Source organism: Chiloscyllium punctatum, chromosome 22 (genome assembly GCF_047496795.1).
Source record: "Chiloscyllium punctatum isolate Juve2018m chromosome 22, sChiPun1.3, whole genome shotgun sequence".
Taxonomy (NCBI): Eukaryota; Metazoa; Chordata; class Chondrichthyes; order Orectolobiformes; family Hemiscylliidae; genus Chiloscyllium; species Chiloscyllium punctatum.
This window is the reverse complement of record NC_092760.1, coordinates 38,039,640-38,056,065: the sequence shown is the minus strand read 5'-3', so window position 1 is coordinate 38,056,065 and position 16,426 is coordinate 38,039,640. Positions and strand designations below refer to the sequence as shown.

The 16,426-nt window shown below is 42.8% G+C and overlaps 1 protein-coding gene across 1 annotated transcript in view; it reads right to left on the bottom strand.

Annotated features, from left to right (window-relative positions):
• Positions 1-16,426, bottom strand: part of ptprja (protein tyrosine phosphatase receptor type Ja) — a 213,651-nt gene that overhangs the window by 66,230 nt on the left and 130,995 nt on the right. Inside the window, exons 19-22 of the mRNA XM_072592047.1 lie at positions 11,549-11,821; positions 10,109-10,375; positions 8,465-8,740; positions 4,212-4,493 (exon numbers count right to left, since the gene is read on the bottom strand). Of these exons, the coding sequence (XP_072448148.1) occupies positions 4,212-4,493; positions 8,465-8,740; positions 10,109-10,375; positions 11,549-11,821 (1,098 nt within the window). The remainder of the gene's footprint in view (positions 1-4,211; positions 4,494-8,464; positions 8,741-10,108; positions 10,376-11,548; positions 11,822-16,426) is intronic.

The window sequence follows — 16,426 nt, the reverse complement described above, 5'->3', positions numbered from 1 at the left end:
AGGAACTTCCATTTAACATCTTTGAAATAATAAGATTCACCACCAACTACAATAGAAACTGGACTCGGTAACAAGCCTGGTGTATAGAATTTGCTCAGTCAAGGGGAGTTGCTCTGGATATGCATCCTTCCTGCAATGTGTCTTGAGCCAATGACATATTTTGAAAACATTTAGAATCACAGAGTCAGATGTACAGCACGGAAACAGACCCTTTGGTCCAACTCATCCATGCCAACTAGATATCTGAACCTAATCTAGTCCCATTTGCCACCACTTGGCCCATATCCCTCTAAACCCCTCCTATTCATACACCCAACCAGATGCCTTTTAAATGCTGCATTTGCACCAGCCTCCAGCACTTCCTCTGGCAGCTCATTTCATACACACACCATCCTCTGCGTGAAAATCTTGCCCTTTAGGCCCCTTGTAAATTTTGCCCCTCTCACCCTAAACCTACGTGCTCAAGTTCTACACTCTCCCAATCCAGGGAAAATACTTTGTCTATTTATCCAGTCCATGCCCCTCATGATTTTATAAACCTCGATAAGGTCACTCTTCAGCCTCCAACACTCCAGAGAAACAGCTCAAATCCTCCAACCCTGGGAAAATCCTTGTAAAAGGAGAAAGTGAGGACTGCAGATGCTGGAGATCAGAGCTGAAACACGTGTTGCTGGAAAAGCGCAGCAAGTCAGGCAGCATCCAAGGAGCTGGAGAATCGATGTTTCGGGCATAAGCCCTTCTTCAGGAATGAGGAAGATGTGCCAGGCAGGTTAAGATAAAAGGTAGGGAGGAGGGACTTGGGGGAGGGGCATTGGGAATGCGATAGGTGGAAGAAGGTTAAGGTGAGGGTGATAGACAGGAGAGGGGGTGGGGACGGAGAGGTCAGGAAGAAGATTGCAGGTCAAGAAGGCGGTGCTGAGTCCGAGGATTGGGACTGAGATAAGGTGGGGTGAGGAGAAATGAGGAAGCTGGAGAAATCTGCATTCATCTCTTGTGATTGGAGGGTTCCTAGGCGGAAGATGAGGTGCTCTTCCTCCAGGCGTGGTGTTGCCATGGTCTGTCGATGGAGGAAGCCAAGACCTGCATGTCCTTGGCGGAGTGAGAGGGGGAGTTAAAGTATTCTGCCACGGGGCGGTTGGTGCGGGTGTCCCAGAGGTGTTCTCTGAAATGTTCCGCAAGTAGGCGGCCTGTCTCCCCAATGTAGAGGAGGCCACATCGGGTGCAGTAAATGATGTGTGTCGAGGTGCAGGTGAATTTGTGATGGATATGGAAGGATCCCTTGGGGCCTTGGAGGGAAGTGATGGGGGAGGTGTGGGCGCAAGTTTTGCATTTCTTGCAGTTGCAGGGGAAGGTGCCAGGAGTGGAGGTTGAATTGGTGGGGGGTGTGGACCTGATGCAGGAGTTGCGGAGGGTGTGGTCTTTCCAGAATGCTGATAGGGGAGGAGAGGGAAATATATCCTTGGTGGTGGGGTCTGTTTGGAGGTGGCGGAAATGACGACGGATGATACAACGTATCTGGAGGTTGGTGGGGTGGTAGGTGAGGACCAGTGGGGTTCTGTCCTGGTGGCGATTGGAGGGGCGGGGCTCAAGGGCGGAGGAACGGGAAGTGGAGGAGATGCGGTGGAGAACATTGTCAACCATGTCTGATGGGAAATTGTGGTCTTCAAAGATCGCAATTTCCCATCAGACATGGTTGACGATGGTCTCCACCGCATCTCCTCCACTTCCCGTTCCTCCGCCCTTGAACCCCGCCCCTCCAATCACCACCAGGACAGAACCCCATTGGTCCTCACCTACCACCCCACCAACCTCCAGATACGTCGTATCATCCGTCGTCATTTCCGCCACCTCCAAACAGACCCCACCACCAAGGATATATTTCCCTCCCCTATCAGCATTCCGGAAAGACCACACCCTCCGCAACTCCCGCGTCAGGTCCACACTCCCCACCAACCGAACCTCCACTCCTGACACCTTCCCCTGCAACCGCAAGAAATGCAAAACTTACGCCCACACCTTCCTTGTCTCTTCCCTCCAAGGCCCCACGGGATCCTTCCAAATCTGTCACAAATTCACCTGCACCTCCACACACATCATTTACTGTATCCGCTGCACCTGATGTGGCCTACTCTATATTGGGGAGACAGGCTGCCTACTTGCGGAACATTTCAGAGAACACCTCTGGGACACCCGCACCAACCAACCCAACCGCCCCGTGACAGAGCACTTGAACTCCCCCTCTCACTGACTTCTGCCACAGAACGTCAGTGAGCATTCAGAACTTCATTTCTATCCCATGAGTGAATAAATTTTTTAAAGAATTACTGGCAGATGAAAACTGTCCACTGCTGTAGCCAGGCTGGCTCTCAATCTCCAAAGACCAAGAGACTGAGAGCCAAATCCTAGCATACTTTGGTGTTCAGATGGCAAGACTGAGAGTTATCATCTGCTTGTGTTAGTCTACTGGAGATACCCAGGAATGAAACATCACATTGGCACCTCATTACCTTGACTGTGGTGTGGAGTCAGTGTACTTTCCAAGTTACTGGCTATAGATGGCAAACAGGATGTTAAGACTCGCACGTGCTTCAAATGACACCACACATCCACCAATCTCTTCTACTGCTCAGTGTGCCACAGACCCATCATCACCGAACAGCTCTTACCCAGTATCAGATTCTCACTTCATCCAGTCCCATGTTTCTGATCCTCCTCACGCATTTTCTAATTATTCCAATTTCACATTTAACTTCCACTGTCCCCACATACCTCCCATCATACAGACTACAGAAGTGTAACACCAGCACTGATATCATGCCTTTTATTTTTGTAGGACAAGGTCATGTGTAATAGTTGGGTGAAACAGAGAAATTATCAGTGGGCATAGGGGGCTGGCACAACTCCAACCTAAGTCTCCTTGAGATGATGCTAAGAATCATGGGCCTGCAGTCTGATGTGAAGTGAAAGCTCCAGTGGGTGTGGCCTGCTCTCCTACATCACCCAAACCCTCCTCTTCTGGGTTCATATACCTGGCATGAAGGGATTGGATAAGACTGAGAAACTCTTCCCGACTTGTATAAAGAGATGTGTAGTTGGATAAAGACATTATGGGAAAGCTGAAGGCACTTGCCAGTATTTGTATTTGTTTGTAGAACAGTGGCCAAGGGGATGGTGTGATGGGGCATCTTGGATTGACACAATGGTTGTTCCATGTTGGTTTGTGGAAATAAAGCTCAGAACAGTAAACTGGTAAAACTGGCAAATTAGATATTCTCATCCGATTCACCTTGTAGTCTTCCAAGTATGTTCACCAGTCCTCCTTCCCTGCCCTCACATCCAGATATTCAACTTTCTCATAGCCTGCTTTGTTAAAAGCAAGTCTGAGATGCTTTCTCCTCCAACTATTACTCGTCTCCCCTCCATGTAGAATTTGCCCTCTTTGCATTTTCTGGATGAGTTCCTGATTGTGACACAGACTAAGAGGTGCTATAATCACAGCAGTCAGGCTCCAGATATGTATTCCTCTTTAGACACTGTCCTGGATGGTTACAGCAATGAACGTAGTTTGGTGAAGAAGTCATCCAAACTGTACCTGGTCTCCAAAGTATGGAGGGACAATGCATCTTTTGTAAAAAATATGGTTTCACATCACAACTGTTTAGGGGCTTAGGTAATAGAGTAACAAACAGTGAATGGACAGATGTTGTTTCAGTCCCACTTGCACAATAAAGGACCAATGTTAGGACTGTTGGAGGAAGAAGCAGCTAAACATTTAACAAGATTATAGAGGATGATATCCAGGAGGGAGTCTTCATCACGTTGGAAGATGAAATATCCTTCACATCTTTTAAAAGGTAAGGAAATCTGAGACACCTTCTGATCCCACAGTCATACTTATTTGTGACTGAAGAGAATATAGTTAAAGTAGTCATTCTGAATGAATGACTGCTCAGCCAAATGGGAGGGAACTTGTTAGATTATTGTTTAAGAAAGCAGAGGTTCTGTTTAATGTCCAAGAGGTGACTATTAAGGCTGTACAATCTAATTTTGTTAATGTAGCAGAGAAATTTTAAAAAGTTGCACAAGACTGTATATGGTGATAAAGAAAATAGTTAAGATGTGAGGAAACAAAGTCAGAACAATCCAGTTCCTTATCAATTTGGATAGAAAACATTATTATTAAAGGACAATCAAATATGCTTTATCCTTACTTGTGGCTTCTTTTACAGAATCTGAAGTTATGCGATGGGGCCCAGTTATTGTTGCCAAGTTTACACAATACAATCTTCCAGGGCGTAGGTTGTTGAACACTATACTATTTGTTGATGATGACACTGTGGTGGTATTCCTGAATTCTGCTGGATTTGCGCAATCTTCAATGTCAATCATGAAGCTGTCAACACCTCCGGGTGGACGGATCCAGGAAATAGTCAGTGAATCAATCTTGTTCTCATGGCTCAGAGTGATATTTCCCACTGGTATTTTCAGAGGTTCTGTTGGGAAATAAAGCAGCATTAGAGTCTCACAGTGAGAGATGCATGATAATGTCATGGACAAATTGGCTTCATCTCACCAAAAGCACTTCGAGGTTCTGCATATAGAAAAGAACTGTCTTACATCAATTCATCCCCTAATATATTGGGTCTCATTTGATATTTCCTACATTTAACTTCTTGATTGCTTTCTATCAGAAAATTCAACTGCTCATACCTTGGAGATCCAAGTAAGCTCCCACTATCATGCCAGGAGGAGAACAGAAAGATTTTCAACCTTTATGTGCATTGTACATCCCAAGTCTATTGTTAAAAGTCACACAACACCAGGTTATAGTCCAATAGGCTTATTTGGAAGCACTCGCTTTCAGAGCGCTGCTCCTTCATCAGGTGGTTGTGGAGTATAAGATTGTAAAGCACAGAATTTATAGCAAAAAGTTTACAGTGTGATGTAACTGAAATTATATACTGAAAAAGACCTGGATTGTTTGTTAAGTCTCTCATCTTTGGAATGACCATGTTGGTTTCAGTTCTTTCTTATGTAAATTGCAAACTTTTAAAAAAGTTACATTCTCAAGTGAACTTTAACAATTGGTATCATGTCGGCTCAGATAATACATTGAAGGTGTGAGCTGCCCTGTGAGATTTACAATTCCGTTTTTTAGATTAGCATCAGTCTGACCATTGTGGCATAGACAGTCACCTGTACCTTTATTGTATGCTCTTTATTCTCTAGTAAGAAGAGTATTAAACTTTATACTTCATTTTACATTTTATACTCTTAAACCAAATATATTTAACAAAGAGAAAAAAATGAAACTGACATAGCATTGTTCCATATTGACAGCAGAAATCCTTACAACGACTGGAGCTGTAAACTAAAAACAGAATTGTAACCATGTACTTTGTCACCCTTTTTATGTCACTTTAATTTTTAATCTGACAAATTTCTCAACACTATAGAAGTCAATATTAATCCAACCATCCGTATCTCAGAAATGATCAAATATACTCTCAGAACCAAATAAACAATGCTCTTTGATATTTCTGAAGCATGCTCTTAGGACTTCTCAGAGTTTAATTAACAACCACCTGTATATAATTTGGAGGAATAAGGGTGAATTATTTCTTTCTGAGCCTACTACAGACAAGGCTTTAATCCTGTATTGTGACAAATTTGGTCTCACAGTTTATGAAGAGAAAATTTAAAAGAGAATTATCACTAAACCAAAATTTTGTCAAAAACACTTTTTTTTTGTCCTTTCTTAGCATGGCTTATAGCCACATGTAGGACAAGACCAGAAGTCAATTATTACTCAATTTGAGATTTATTCACAAAATGAGATTTTATAAATGTATCGCTCCAAAGTCTACAACTGGCCACCAGCAGCTGAAACCTCAGATATATCGCAGGATATGCCTACCAAGACCCTGGTGGAGTTCAGACATCTCAACATAGGTGGGAATTACTTGTCTGGTTTAAACTGCAGCTGAACAAGTTCCCTGCTGCATTGGACTCTCTGGGACTATCTCTGACCCTGAACTCAGGGTTCTGGGCTTGAGTCAGATAAAGACAACTTTAAAAAATGTTGGATGGTTTTAAAACAAAAACACAGTCTAACAGCTGACTAACTCCACAACTGATGTTCTCTATCACTTCCCCTAACAATCCAACTAAACCTGACTATCTTCTACTCGACTACTCCAAGCCAAAACATTTAACTCCTGACCAGCCCACTAACCCTAAAGATATGCAGGTTAGGTGGATTGACCATGTTAAATTGCCCCAACGTGTCCAGGGATATGCAGGTTGGGTGGATTAGCCATGGGAAACGCAGGGGCTGGTTTGGGTGGGATGCTCTTCAGAGGGTTAGTGTAGACTTGATGGGCCAAATAGACTCTTTCTGCACTGTAGAGATTCTATGGTTCAACAATTCTAACCCACCTTGCCTCACCTGAGTAGATTACTTCCCACTCATCCCCAATCACTGTCCAGACCCAAAGACTCACTCACTCAGTAAAACAATGGAACATTTAAAATCTTATTAAAAACAGAAGCTTGTGCCCTAAAAGAAGGGACTGGTCTTTCCCTTCCCCCAACTTTGCTGGCTGGATTCAGGTGAGAGATATGTATTCCTCCATCAGCCAAAACCACAAGATCCTGGAAGAGATGGAAGGTAGAATCAGGTCAGGAAAACCTTTAAAAGCAGTGAGTGTGCCCAACGTCGTTGCTGACTGGAAGACCAAGGTTAGTTTTTTTTAGATTAGATTAGATTACTTACAGTGTGGAAACAGGCCCTTCGGCCCAACAAGTCCACACCGCCCCACCGAAGCGCAACCCACCCATACCCCTACATCTACCCCTTACCTAACACTACGGGCAATTTAGCATGGCCAATTCACCTGACCTGCACATCTTTGGACTGTGGGAGGAAACCGGAGCACCCGGAGGAAACCCACGCAGACACGGGGAGAATGTGCAAACTCCACACAGTCAGTCGCCTGAGGCGGGAATTGAACCCAGGTCTCTGGTGCTGTGAGGCAGCAGTGCTAACCACTGTGCCACCGTGCCGCCCCCACCGTAGGCTGCTAATCAACCTGCTTTGACAATTTATGATAGAGGTCTGCACAGGTGGGACATGAACCCAGGCCTTCTGGCCCAGAGGTAGGGTCACTACTACTAGACCTCGCAGCAAAGTTTAAATACAGTCTAATTCCTTCTTGCCTATCTCAATAATATAACCTTCCAGTACCCTCCAATGAACTAGTATCCCCACTTTCCTTAATAGTCTATCATTCTGTGAGATTGCCTTATTAGGGTCAGTTATGTCTGGTGGTCACATGCACAATAAGATACTGTATTACAGCTCAAGCAGTGATAACTGAGATTTACCATATGTGGAACACATGAGGTGCGGTCTAATATGCAATTTCAGTTTTCCAACATGCTCAGTTTATTCAAAATGATTTTTTTCACCATTCTGAGGGAAAGAATTTCAATTATAATCATATTTCACAAAAAATGTTTACAATAATCATTAATGTCTGTGGCTCAATGCACATTGGAGCCATTTGTTCTCTTCATTTCAGGTCTCTCCAGATGACAACCGACTTCCAATTTAAAAGTGCTGACTGACATTTGTAGTACACAAAGTGAAACGAGTAATTATCACAACCAGTTATCCTTCTTCCCTTTTGGGCACTTGGTAATGTGCAAGAGAATCATTTCCCTAAGTGTCTAACAGGATTCAAACTCTTAGCATTCTGTGATATCATCATCTGCAGCTCCCATGTATTGCACCCCTTTCTGATCTCAAAAGGTCTATGACAACGTGCAAAGACAAGGACTCGTGATCGAAAACTGCAGTGATCCAGTTCCACAGCAATGCCAATTATGTGACAAGAAATATTACCTGGACTGTAGATCAAACTCTTCACTATTTCTGAACTTTGTATTTCTCTCCAGACATTACACTGCAGTTAAGTGCTTCACATGAGGACACACCAACATTGAATAGTTGTGGAGGCCAACTCACACCCTTTCTCTTAAAACCATCAGTAAAGACCAAATTCAGCCCTTGTTTGAATGCCAGTAATTCATACAGGGACGTGGCTCTAAATGCAACTCCACGGTCTGATTACCATTAGTGTTCCCATTTAGATAACATTGACTATCTATCTTTACCTGCTATTCACACAGTTTCCAGCAGAGGCCACTGCAAAGCAGTTAAAAGCAAAATTGGTTTCCGGTTACTCTTTCCCACTGCATTGTGATTGCGACACTTCCATTCAGTGTCCTGACTGAAACCACCTAATTTATCCCACATTCAGCATTGACCCTGGGATCCTGTTGGCATGTGGCTTAAGAGCAACACCATTACCATGGATGTAACCAGAGAATGAACGCAGGTTTAAAAAAAAATCAGTCATTTCATGCAGCTAATTTATTTCCCACACTCCCGAGCTTTTACCTGTATAATTGGCTAGAACAACTGGGTCTGCTTCAGTGCCATCCTTTGCCAGAGTGATAATGGAAAATGTGTAGTTGGTTCCAGGTGTCAGTCCCATCACGGTACCATTTTCACTTCTTACAGTTTTACTTCCATTACCAAGCATGGGTGGTGGGTTTCCATCTGTCAGTATCCTGTACCGATACTCAACTTTATACTGCTCAGGTCTTGTCCAACTCAGGATTATGCTGGTTGTCTCAATCTGTACTATTTGTGGGTCATTTACAGGATTTGGTTCTGTTGAGGGAATAATTTAAACAAATACGTTTAACAAAAATGGAGCCATTTCGCATCTAATGATCTTTCAACATTCTGTGTTGCTTTACAGGGATACCAGAATCCCAATAAATGGCTCTCTCAAACAGAATGATTACTACAAAATAGAACCTCCATTTTGTTCACTGCAACCTTCAGATAACCGAGAGGTAAAGCTGTTGGGGGGGAAATCACAGATCTATCCCAGTGCCAGCAGTCTGAACACAATGTGTTAGTGTCCTGGACTTCTGCCCCCATCAATGATCGCTGCCAACCAAAAATCAATTTATATAAATAAAAAGGAATCATGATGACAAATTAGCAAGTCCATCTGTTAGAAACTACAGCAAGACCAAACATTCCTTGAAACGTATTATTTTTCCAATATGACAAAGTTACACCAGAATCATGAAACAATTATTTGTGGTTTGGACAAATCCACTTACAATGGACACCTCCCAATTTAATCCACAAAACAAGAAAACCAATCTGACAGAGCTAGTAGAAGTAGATTTGAAAAGTGGATTTTGCTGTTATGGTTGGCATTTATTGCTCATTCCTAGTTGCTATTGCTGGTCAGTTGCCTCCTTGCAATTTGATACGAGTGAGTGATCTATAAAGCTAGTTTAAAGGGGTCACTTACAGGTATGATCAAAGAAGACTGGAAGATTTTCTTCCAGTTAGGTCTTCAAATAATCAGTAGCTTCATGGTTACATTATAATCATACCAATGGTGCTTGTACACACTCCATGGTCATTTTAACCCGCGGTGAGACTCTATCATGGTTCTTCTGACCCAGAGCTGAGGACACTACCACTACATCATAAGACTCCCCTTGTGCTTTGACAGATCATGTCATGTCCATGCCACTAACAGCCCATTAATTAAAAGGTATATGTGGATGTGGATGTCTGCCTGCTAGTCCTATATAGTGTCTTTGCATGGAATCTTGTAAATTATGTTACTGTTGCACATAATGGGTATAGGATCTTTTGTTCTGGTGAGTTGTCTGAACATGGCTGTCAGATCAATGAACACAACTACTTACTAAACACCATGACCAGCTGTCCCTAAGAGCCACTGATGACTAGGACCACAAGTTTGACATCAGGGAATCACAACCATGGCAACCGGTACCTGAGCTACAAATCTTTATGTAAACCTTGAATTAAAAGCATGTGGCCTTTTGACTCCACCCCCAACCCCTCCTTTTGAAAATTCTGATATATTCTGGAAAGTCAGTAGTTTGCCAGACCATCTCAATGTTTTGTCAAAGCAAGCCCATACGCGTCATGCCCCCATGGATAATTGAAAACCCAACCAATTATCACATGCCTTGTTACACTTACTGGTGAAGTGACTTGTTGTCACAAAGTCACTTTTGAATTGTCCAGGTCCAACTGTGGCCACAGAGATGGTATAATTAGTTCCCGAAGTAAGGTTTGTAATGTTAGTGGACGTTGTGTTTTCCTTGATAGAATCAGTGACAGAACCGTTGTTGTAGGTGACACTGAAGGTAAAGCTTCCATTATCCATGTCTTCAGGTAATCCCCAGTTTAATGAGATGAAAGTCGTACCAAAGTTGGTCACATTTAAAGTCCCTGGAACACTGGGAACTGAATGGGGACAAGTATAAAAGCATTATTCCAATGAACCAATATATACTGATTTCTAAAGGGATTTGAGATACTTCTCAGCTTAATGTTCCTCAACACAGAAGTTCTTCTATTAATTTGAATAATCACTCTATGTGATCAATACTTAGGACTGGTATTAGAGGACCAAACCAGCACCAAATTTGGTAATAAATGGAGAGTGTAGTCTTATAGTAATAGGACATGAGTATGGTGGGTTATAGGAGAAGGGAATGCAATGCTAGGAGATGAGAGACATTAATTGAGCCTTCAACTGAGGGCCTGCATGGCTAATACCATCACCTTTGGTATACAAGTTAAAGTCCTTTCTAGATCTGGGGAGATACACTACTTCTTCTGATTTAAATTCAAGTGAAATTAGGTTTATCAATCTTAAATCACCCACTATCTCCAATATAATGCAAAACAAAACTTGTTCAATAAGTAATCAACACCTTATGATTCAACCATTGCAATTGATTAATTTGTCAAATTTCAGTTTGGGGCAGTGTTCATCAAATTCAGGATAATAGAACTGTAAAATTATCAAAATAGGTATTGAAAAGCTTCACTGCCAACTAGTCAATGCTGGTGATGCCATGATATTGATTCCCTAATTATACTGTTTCCCTAATTATAATAAACTAAAACTTCAAAATGGAGGAAGTGAGGACTGCAGATGCTGGAGATTAGAGTCAAGAGTGTAGCGCTAGAAAAGCACAGCAGGTTAGACAGCATCTGAGGAGGAGGAGGAGGAGGAGGAGGAGGAGGAGTCAACATTTTGGGCACTAGCCCTTCTTTAGGCTTATGCTCAAAGTGTCGATTCTCCTGCTTCTCGGAGGCTGCCTGCCCTGCGGTGCTTTTCCAGCACCACACTCACGACACTAAAACTTCAAAACATTTTCTTTGGCTGTGAATTCTAGGGCAGGCAAGCTTGCCTCTCTTTTTGGTTGACATCCCAATTGTTTTGTACCCGAGCCATAGAAACAATCAGCAGTAGTTAGATGTTATAGATATGCCTACAGCAGTGAATCAGATTCAATGGTGGGGGACTCTTAATAAACTGTTAATTTTTTAAAATAATATAAATTTAAGCCTTCCCAAACTCCATTTGCATGTAGTTAATTGAAATGGATTTTCTTGCATTGCACATACCTGTTGCAACTTGCACATAGTCAGAGGTTTCATTGAAAGGCCCACTGTTAGTTATCACAGTGACATTGTACTCTCGTCCAGGACGAAGACTGTTGAATGTTAGTGGCAATGTGGTATCTGTGCTTCTGACTTGTAGTGACAAATCCTTTATGTCTCGAACAAAAACAAAGAAGTTCTCCACGTTACCAGGAGGAGCAGCCCAGGAGATGATCAATGTGTTTATCGTGCCGCTATTATTCACTGTGATGTTTTCGGTTGGTATACGGACAGGTCCTGCGAGGTTGAAAGAAGTTTGAATTTTCTAAGATTATTCAGATGCAAGGAAAAAGTGTTGAAACTTTGGTTAGGAGGAGTCAATCCCAGAGCAGTAGAATAGGATCAGAAACATCCCTTAAGGTTGTGTGTCAGTCAGATACATCATGGTTGATACGTATTTCCAACTCTCCTTGGATTATTTGCTTTTGCTCCATAACTTTTTTGTTGGGTGAGTATATCTATCACTAACATCCCACTTTCCTTTGAAGGAGAACATTGCAGATTTTTTTAAAGATTAGATTCCCTACACTGTGGGGATGGCCCTTTGGCCCAACAGGTCCACACTGACCCTCTGAAGAGTAACACACCCAGACCCAATTCCCACTGACTAATGCACCTAACACTATGGGCAATTTAGCATGGCCAATCCACTTGATCGGCACATCTTTGGACTGTGGGAGGAAACCGGAGCATCCGGAGGAAACCCACGCACACCCAGGGAATATGTGCAAACTCCGAACAGACAGTCGTTCACGGCTGGGATTGAACCCGGGTCCCTGGCCCTGTGAGGCTGCAGTGCTAACCGCTGAGCCACCGTGCCGCCCCCTCGTTCAAGGGGATGCTTTCCGAGTTCCTCCCTAACTTTGGTTCATGTTATTTTACCCTGTATTTCCTGTCCTTGGGTGGAAAGCTCTTTTTTTTTCCCCCCAAGAAAAGTAGGCTACTCTTACCTTCTACCTTGATTTACCTTTTGAGAAAAAAAGCCCTTGGAATTTACTCAAATTCCCTCAACAGAAAATTGACACTTTTTAGCACAGATGTTTGATGCTGAGACTTAGTCAGGGTGTTAGGGTGATGCACTAGGAACTTCTTTATCAACCATTTTATGAATCAATACTTGGGCAGGAGGTGGGAGAGGGAGAGGAGAGTAAATTTAGCTGGGGGCGGGGGAGAAGATTCAGCTATAGTTCATGACTGCAGCATACAGAGGTGGGAAACCTCTGCATTGAACATTGAAAACATACCTTACCATGATATGTGGAGCTGGTGGAAACTGGAGCCATCCACAGTGACCACACCTGCAGTGAGTTTTCGCTGCATGAGTGACTTTGGCTCAGAGTTCATGAGCTGAGTCTGAGCTGTGGACACTGAGACACACGAGAGGACACCATTTCAGGAGTGTGACGAGATGATGGCTTGAAGGGATTTGTGTTATTCTGGTTTTATTCATTTTATGAAGAAAGGATGAGACAGAGGTGTCGAGCAGTCTGCTCGTAGCCAATAAAATAAACAGCTTGTGAGGCCTTGGAGCTTTTTAAAAATTGGAACAACAGAAGAAGCCAGAATGGGTGGGGTCAAGCTCCCAAAGAACCAGGACTTTTACAGCTTTAGTTTCTGTAGTTGTTGGGTATTGAAACTAGGTATGGAAGCTCTTATTCCTCTCTCTGTTACAGCTAAAAGCCAGGGTTCCCTTCCTGCTGCTAAAATTGCATGTGAGTCAATGTATTTTACTGAATTTGCCTTTGCCAAGGCTGTGTATAGGGATGTTACGATGTTGGAACAGTTAATTAGTAGCAGTTAATATATCTATTATTTTCTTAAGCATTTTGTCAGATACATTAGGGACATTTAAGTGATCCTTGGATATGCACATGGAAGACAATACAACAAAGGGTATTAAGGTTAGTCTGATCACGGAGTCACATAAAAGGTCAGCACAACATCGAGGGCTGAATGGCCTGTATGTGCTCTACTATTCTATTTTCTATATTTCGATTAGAGTTATAGTTAAGCCAATTCTTTTTATTTTATTTTGTCTGTATTAACCGTAGTGTAAAAATAAAGTGTGTATTGCGTGAAATTGAATAATTTGACAAATCGAATTGCATCTGGAACACAACACCTTACACTTACCTTTAAAATAAAAAATGTTTGAGTCCAGACTACCTTAATACATCTTGAGGGGGGTTTGGTCTGGTCCATAACAGGAAGCAGTCAGACCTCTTTTAATAATTATTCCAAATTTGGAACAGGAATAGTAGGTGTGACAATGTGTGAGGTGGATATGGGGATTCAGAATTCAGCTTTGGAGGAGCCTTATCCAATAGGTGCAAGGTTCTTGCTCCCACCGTGAACGAGGGCATACTCTGAGGGGAGGAGGAACAAACTGACCAAAGCACCTTGGTTCAGAGTACATCCAAATTGGAGGAGGAAAGAGAAGTATAATAGCAAATTGCACAGGTCAGGCAGTGGATATTGTTCTCTGCAACAACGACAAAGAATTCTGAAGGCTGTGCTGTCGACCTGATGCCAAGGCTCAGGACATCTTTTCTGGGCTGGAGAACAACTTGGAGTGGGAAGGAAAGGGTGCTGTACACAGAAGTCCCACAGGACTAGGGAAAAGACCTATTCCAAGCAGCTCAAAGCTAAATTAAACAGCAGAACCACAAAGGTCATAATCTTTGGATTACTACCTGAGCTACATGCAAATTAGCGGAGGATAAATAAGACTAGAGCAGCATTGTGTAGTTCAAAGATTAGCGTGGGCGGAATGTGTTCCAATTCATGGGGCACTGGGATCAGTACTGGGTAGAAAGAGAGCTGTGCTGTGAGATGAGCTTCATTTGAACTAAGTGAGTACAGTGTCATAGCAAATCATAACTGGGGTGGAGTTGGGGCTTTATACTAATTAGTGGATAGGACAATTCAATTGAAGGGATGTTTAAAACGTCGAAAAGAAATGAATGGGAAGAACTCCAGGGTTACAGATGTGCTGAAAGGTAATCAAAGTGTGACAAGAAGGAGTAAAACACGTATGCAGAAGAATGTAACAGAAATTAGAACCGGGGGACTAAACATGTTTAAGAAAACATCAAAATTTAAAGCTCTTTATCTGAATGTATACAGCATTTCTAACAAAATAGTTGAGTTGATGGCAAAATTCAAGATAGATGCATATGACTTGATTGCTATTAAGCATGGTGACCAAGACTCGGAACTAGCAGCAGGCCAGCGTCATTGAGTCATACATACATTGAGACATACAGCATGGAAACAGATCCTTCAGTCCAATTTATCCATGCCGCCCAGATATCCCAACCCTATCTAGACCCACCTGCTAGCACCCAGCCCATATCCCTCTAAACCCTTCCTATTCATATACCCATCCAAATGCCTTTTAAATGTTGCAATTGTACCAGCCTCCACCATTTCCTCTAGTAGCCCACTTCATACACGTACCACCCTCTGCATGAAAAAGTTGCCTGTTAGGTCTCTTTTATATCTTTTCCCTCTCACCCTAAACCTATGCCCTCCAGTTCTGGTCTCCCCCACACAGGGAAAAGACCTTGTCTACTTATCCTATTCACGCCCCTCATCATTTTATAAATTTCTATAAGATCACCCCTCAGTCTCCAACACTCCAGGGAGAACAGCCCTAGTCTATTCAACCTCTCCCTATAGCTCAAATCCTCTAACCCTGGCAACATTCTTGTAAATCTTCTCTGAACCCATTCAAGTTTCACAACATCCTTCCGATAGGGAGGAGACTTGAACAGCACACAATATTCCAAAAGTGGCCTAACCAATGTCCTGTTTAACCGCAACATGACTTCCCAAATCCTGAACTCACTACTCTGACCAATTAACTAAAGCATACCAAATGCCTTCTTCACTATCGTATTGACCTGCGACTCTACTTTCAAGGAGCTATGAACCTGCACTCCAAGGTTGCTTTGTTCAGCAACACCCCCTAGGATATGACCATTAAGTGTATATATCCTGCTTAGATTTCCTTTCCCAAAATGCAGCACCTCGCACTTATCTCAATTAAATTCCATCTGCCACTCCTCAGCCCACTGGCCCATCTGATCAAGATCCCATTGTACTCCGAGATAACCTTCTTCGCTGTCCACTACACCTCCAATTTTGTGTCATCTGCAAACTTAATAACTATACCTCTTTAGCTCACATCCAAATCACTTTTATAAATGACAAAAAGTAACAGACCCAACACCAAACCTTGTGGCACTCCACTGGTCACAGGCCTCCAGTCTGCAAAACAACCCTCCACCACCACGCTCTGTCTTCTACCTTCGAGCCAGTTCTGTACCAAATGGCTAGTTCTCCCTGTATTCCATGAGATCTAACCTTACTAACCAGTCTCTCTTGGGGAACCTTGTCGAAAGCCTTACTGAAGCCATTTAGATTATGTACAGTGCTCTGCCCTCATCAATCCTCTTTGTTACTCTTCAAAAAACTCAATCAAGTTTGTGAGCCATGATTTCTCACACACAAAGCCATATTGTTTCTGCCTCATCAGTACTTCCCTTTCTAAATACATCTACATCCTGTCCCTCAGGATTCCCTCTAACAACTTGCCCACCACTGACATCAGGCTCACTGGTCTATAGTTCCCTGGTTTGTCCTTACCATATACCTTAAACAGTGGCACCACGTTTGCCAACCTCCAGTCTTCCGGCACCTCACCTGTAACTATCAATGATACAAATACCTCAGCATGATGGCCCAACAATCACTTCCATAGCTTCCCAGAGCTCTATGGTACACCTGATCAGATCCTGGAATTAATCCACTTTCTTGCATTTCAAGACATTCAATACT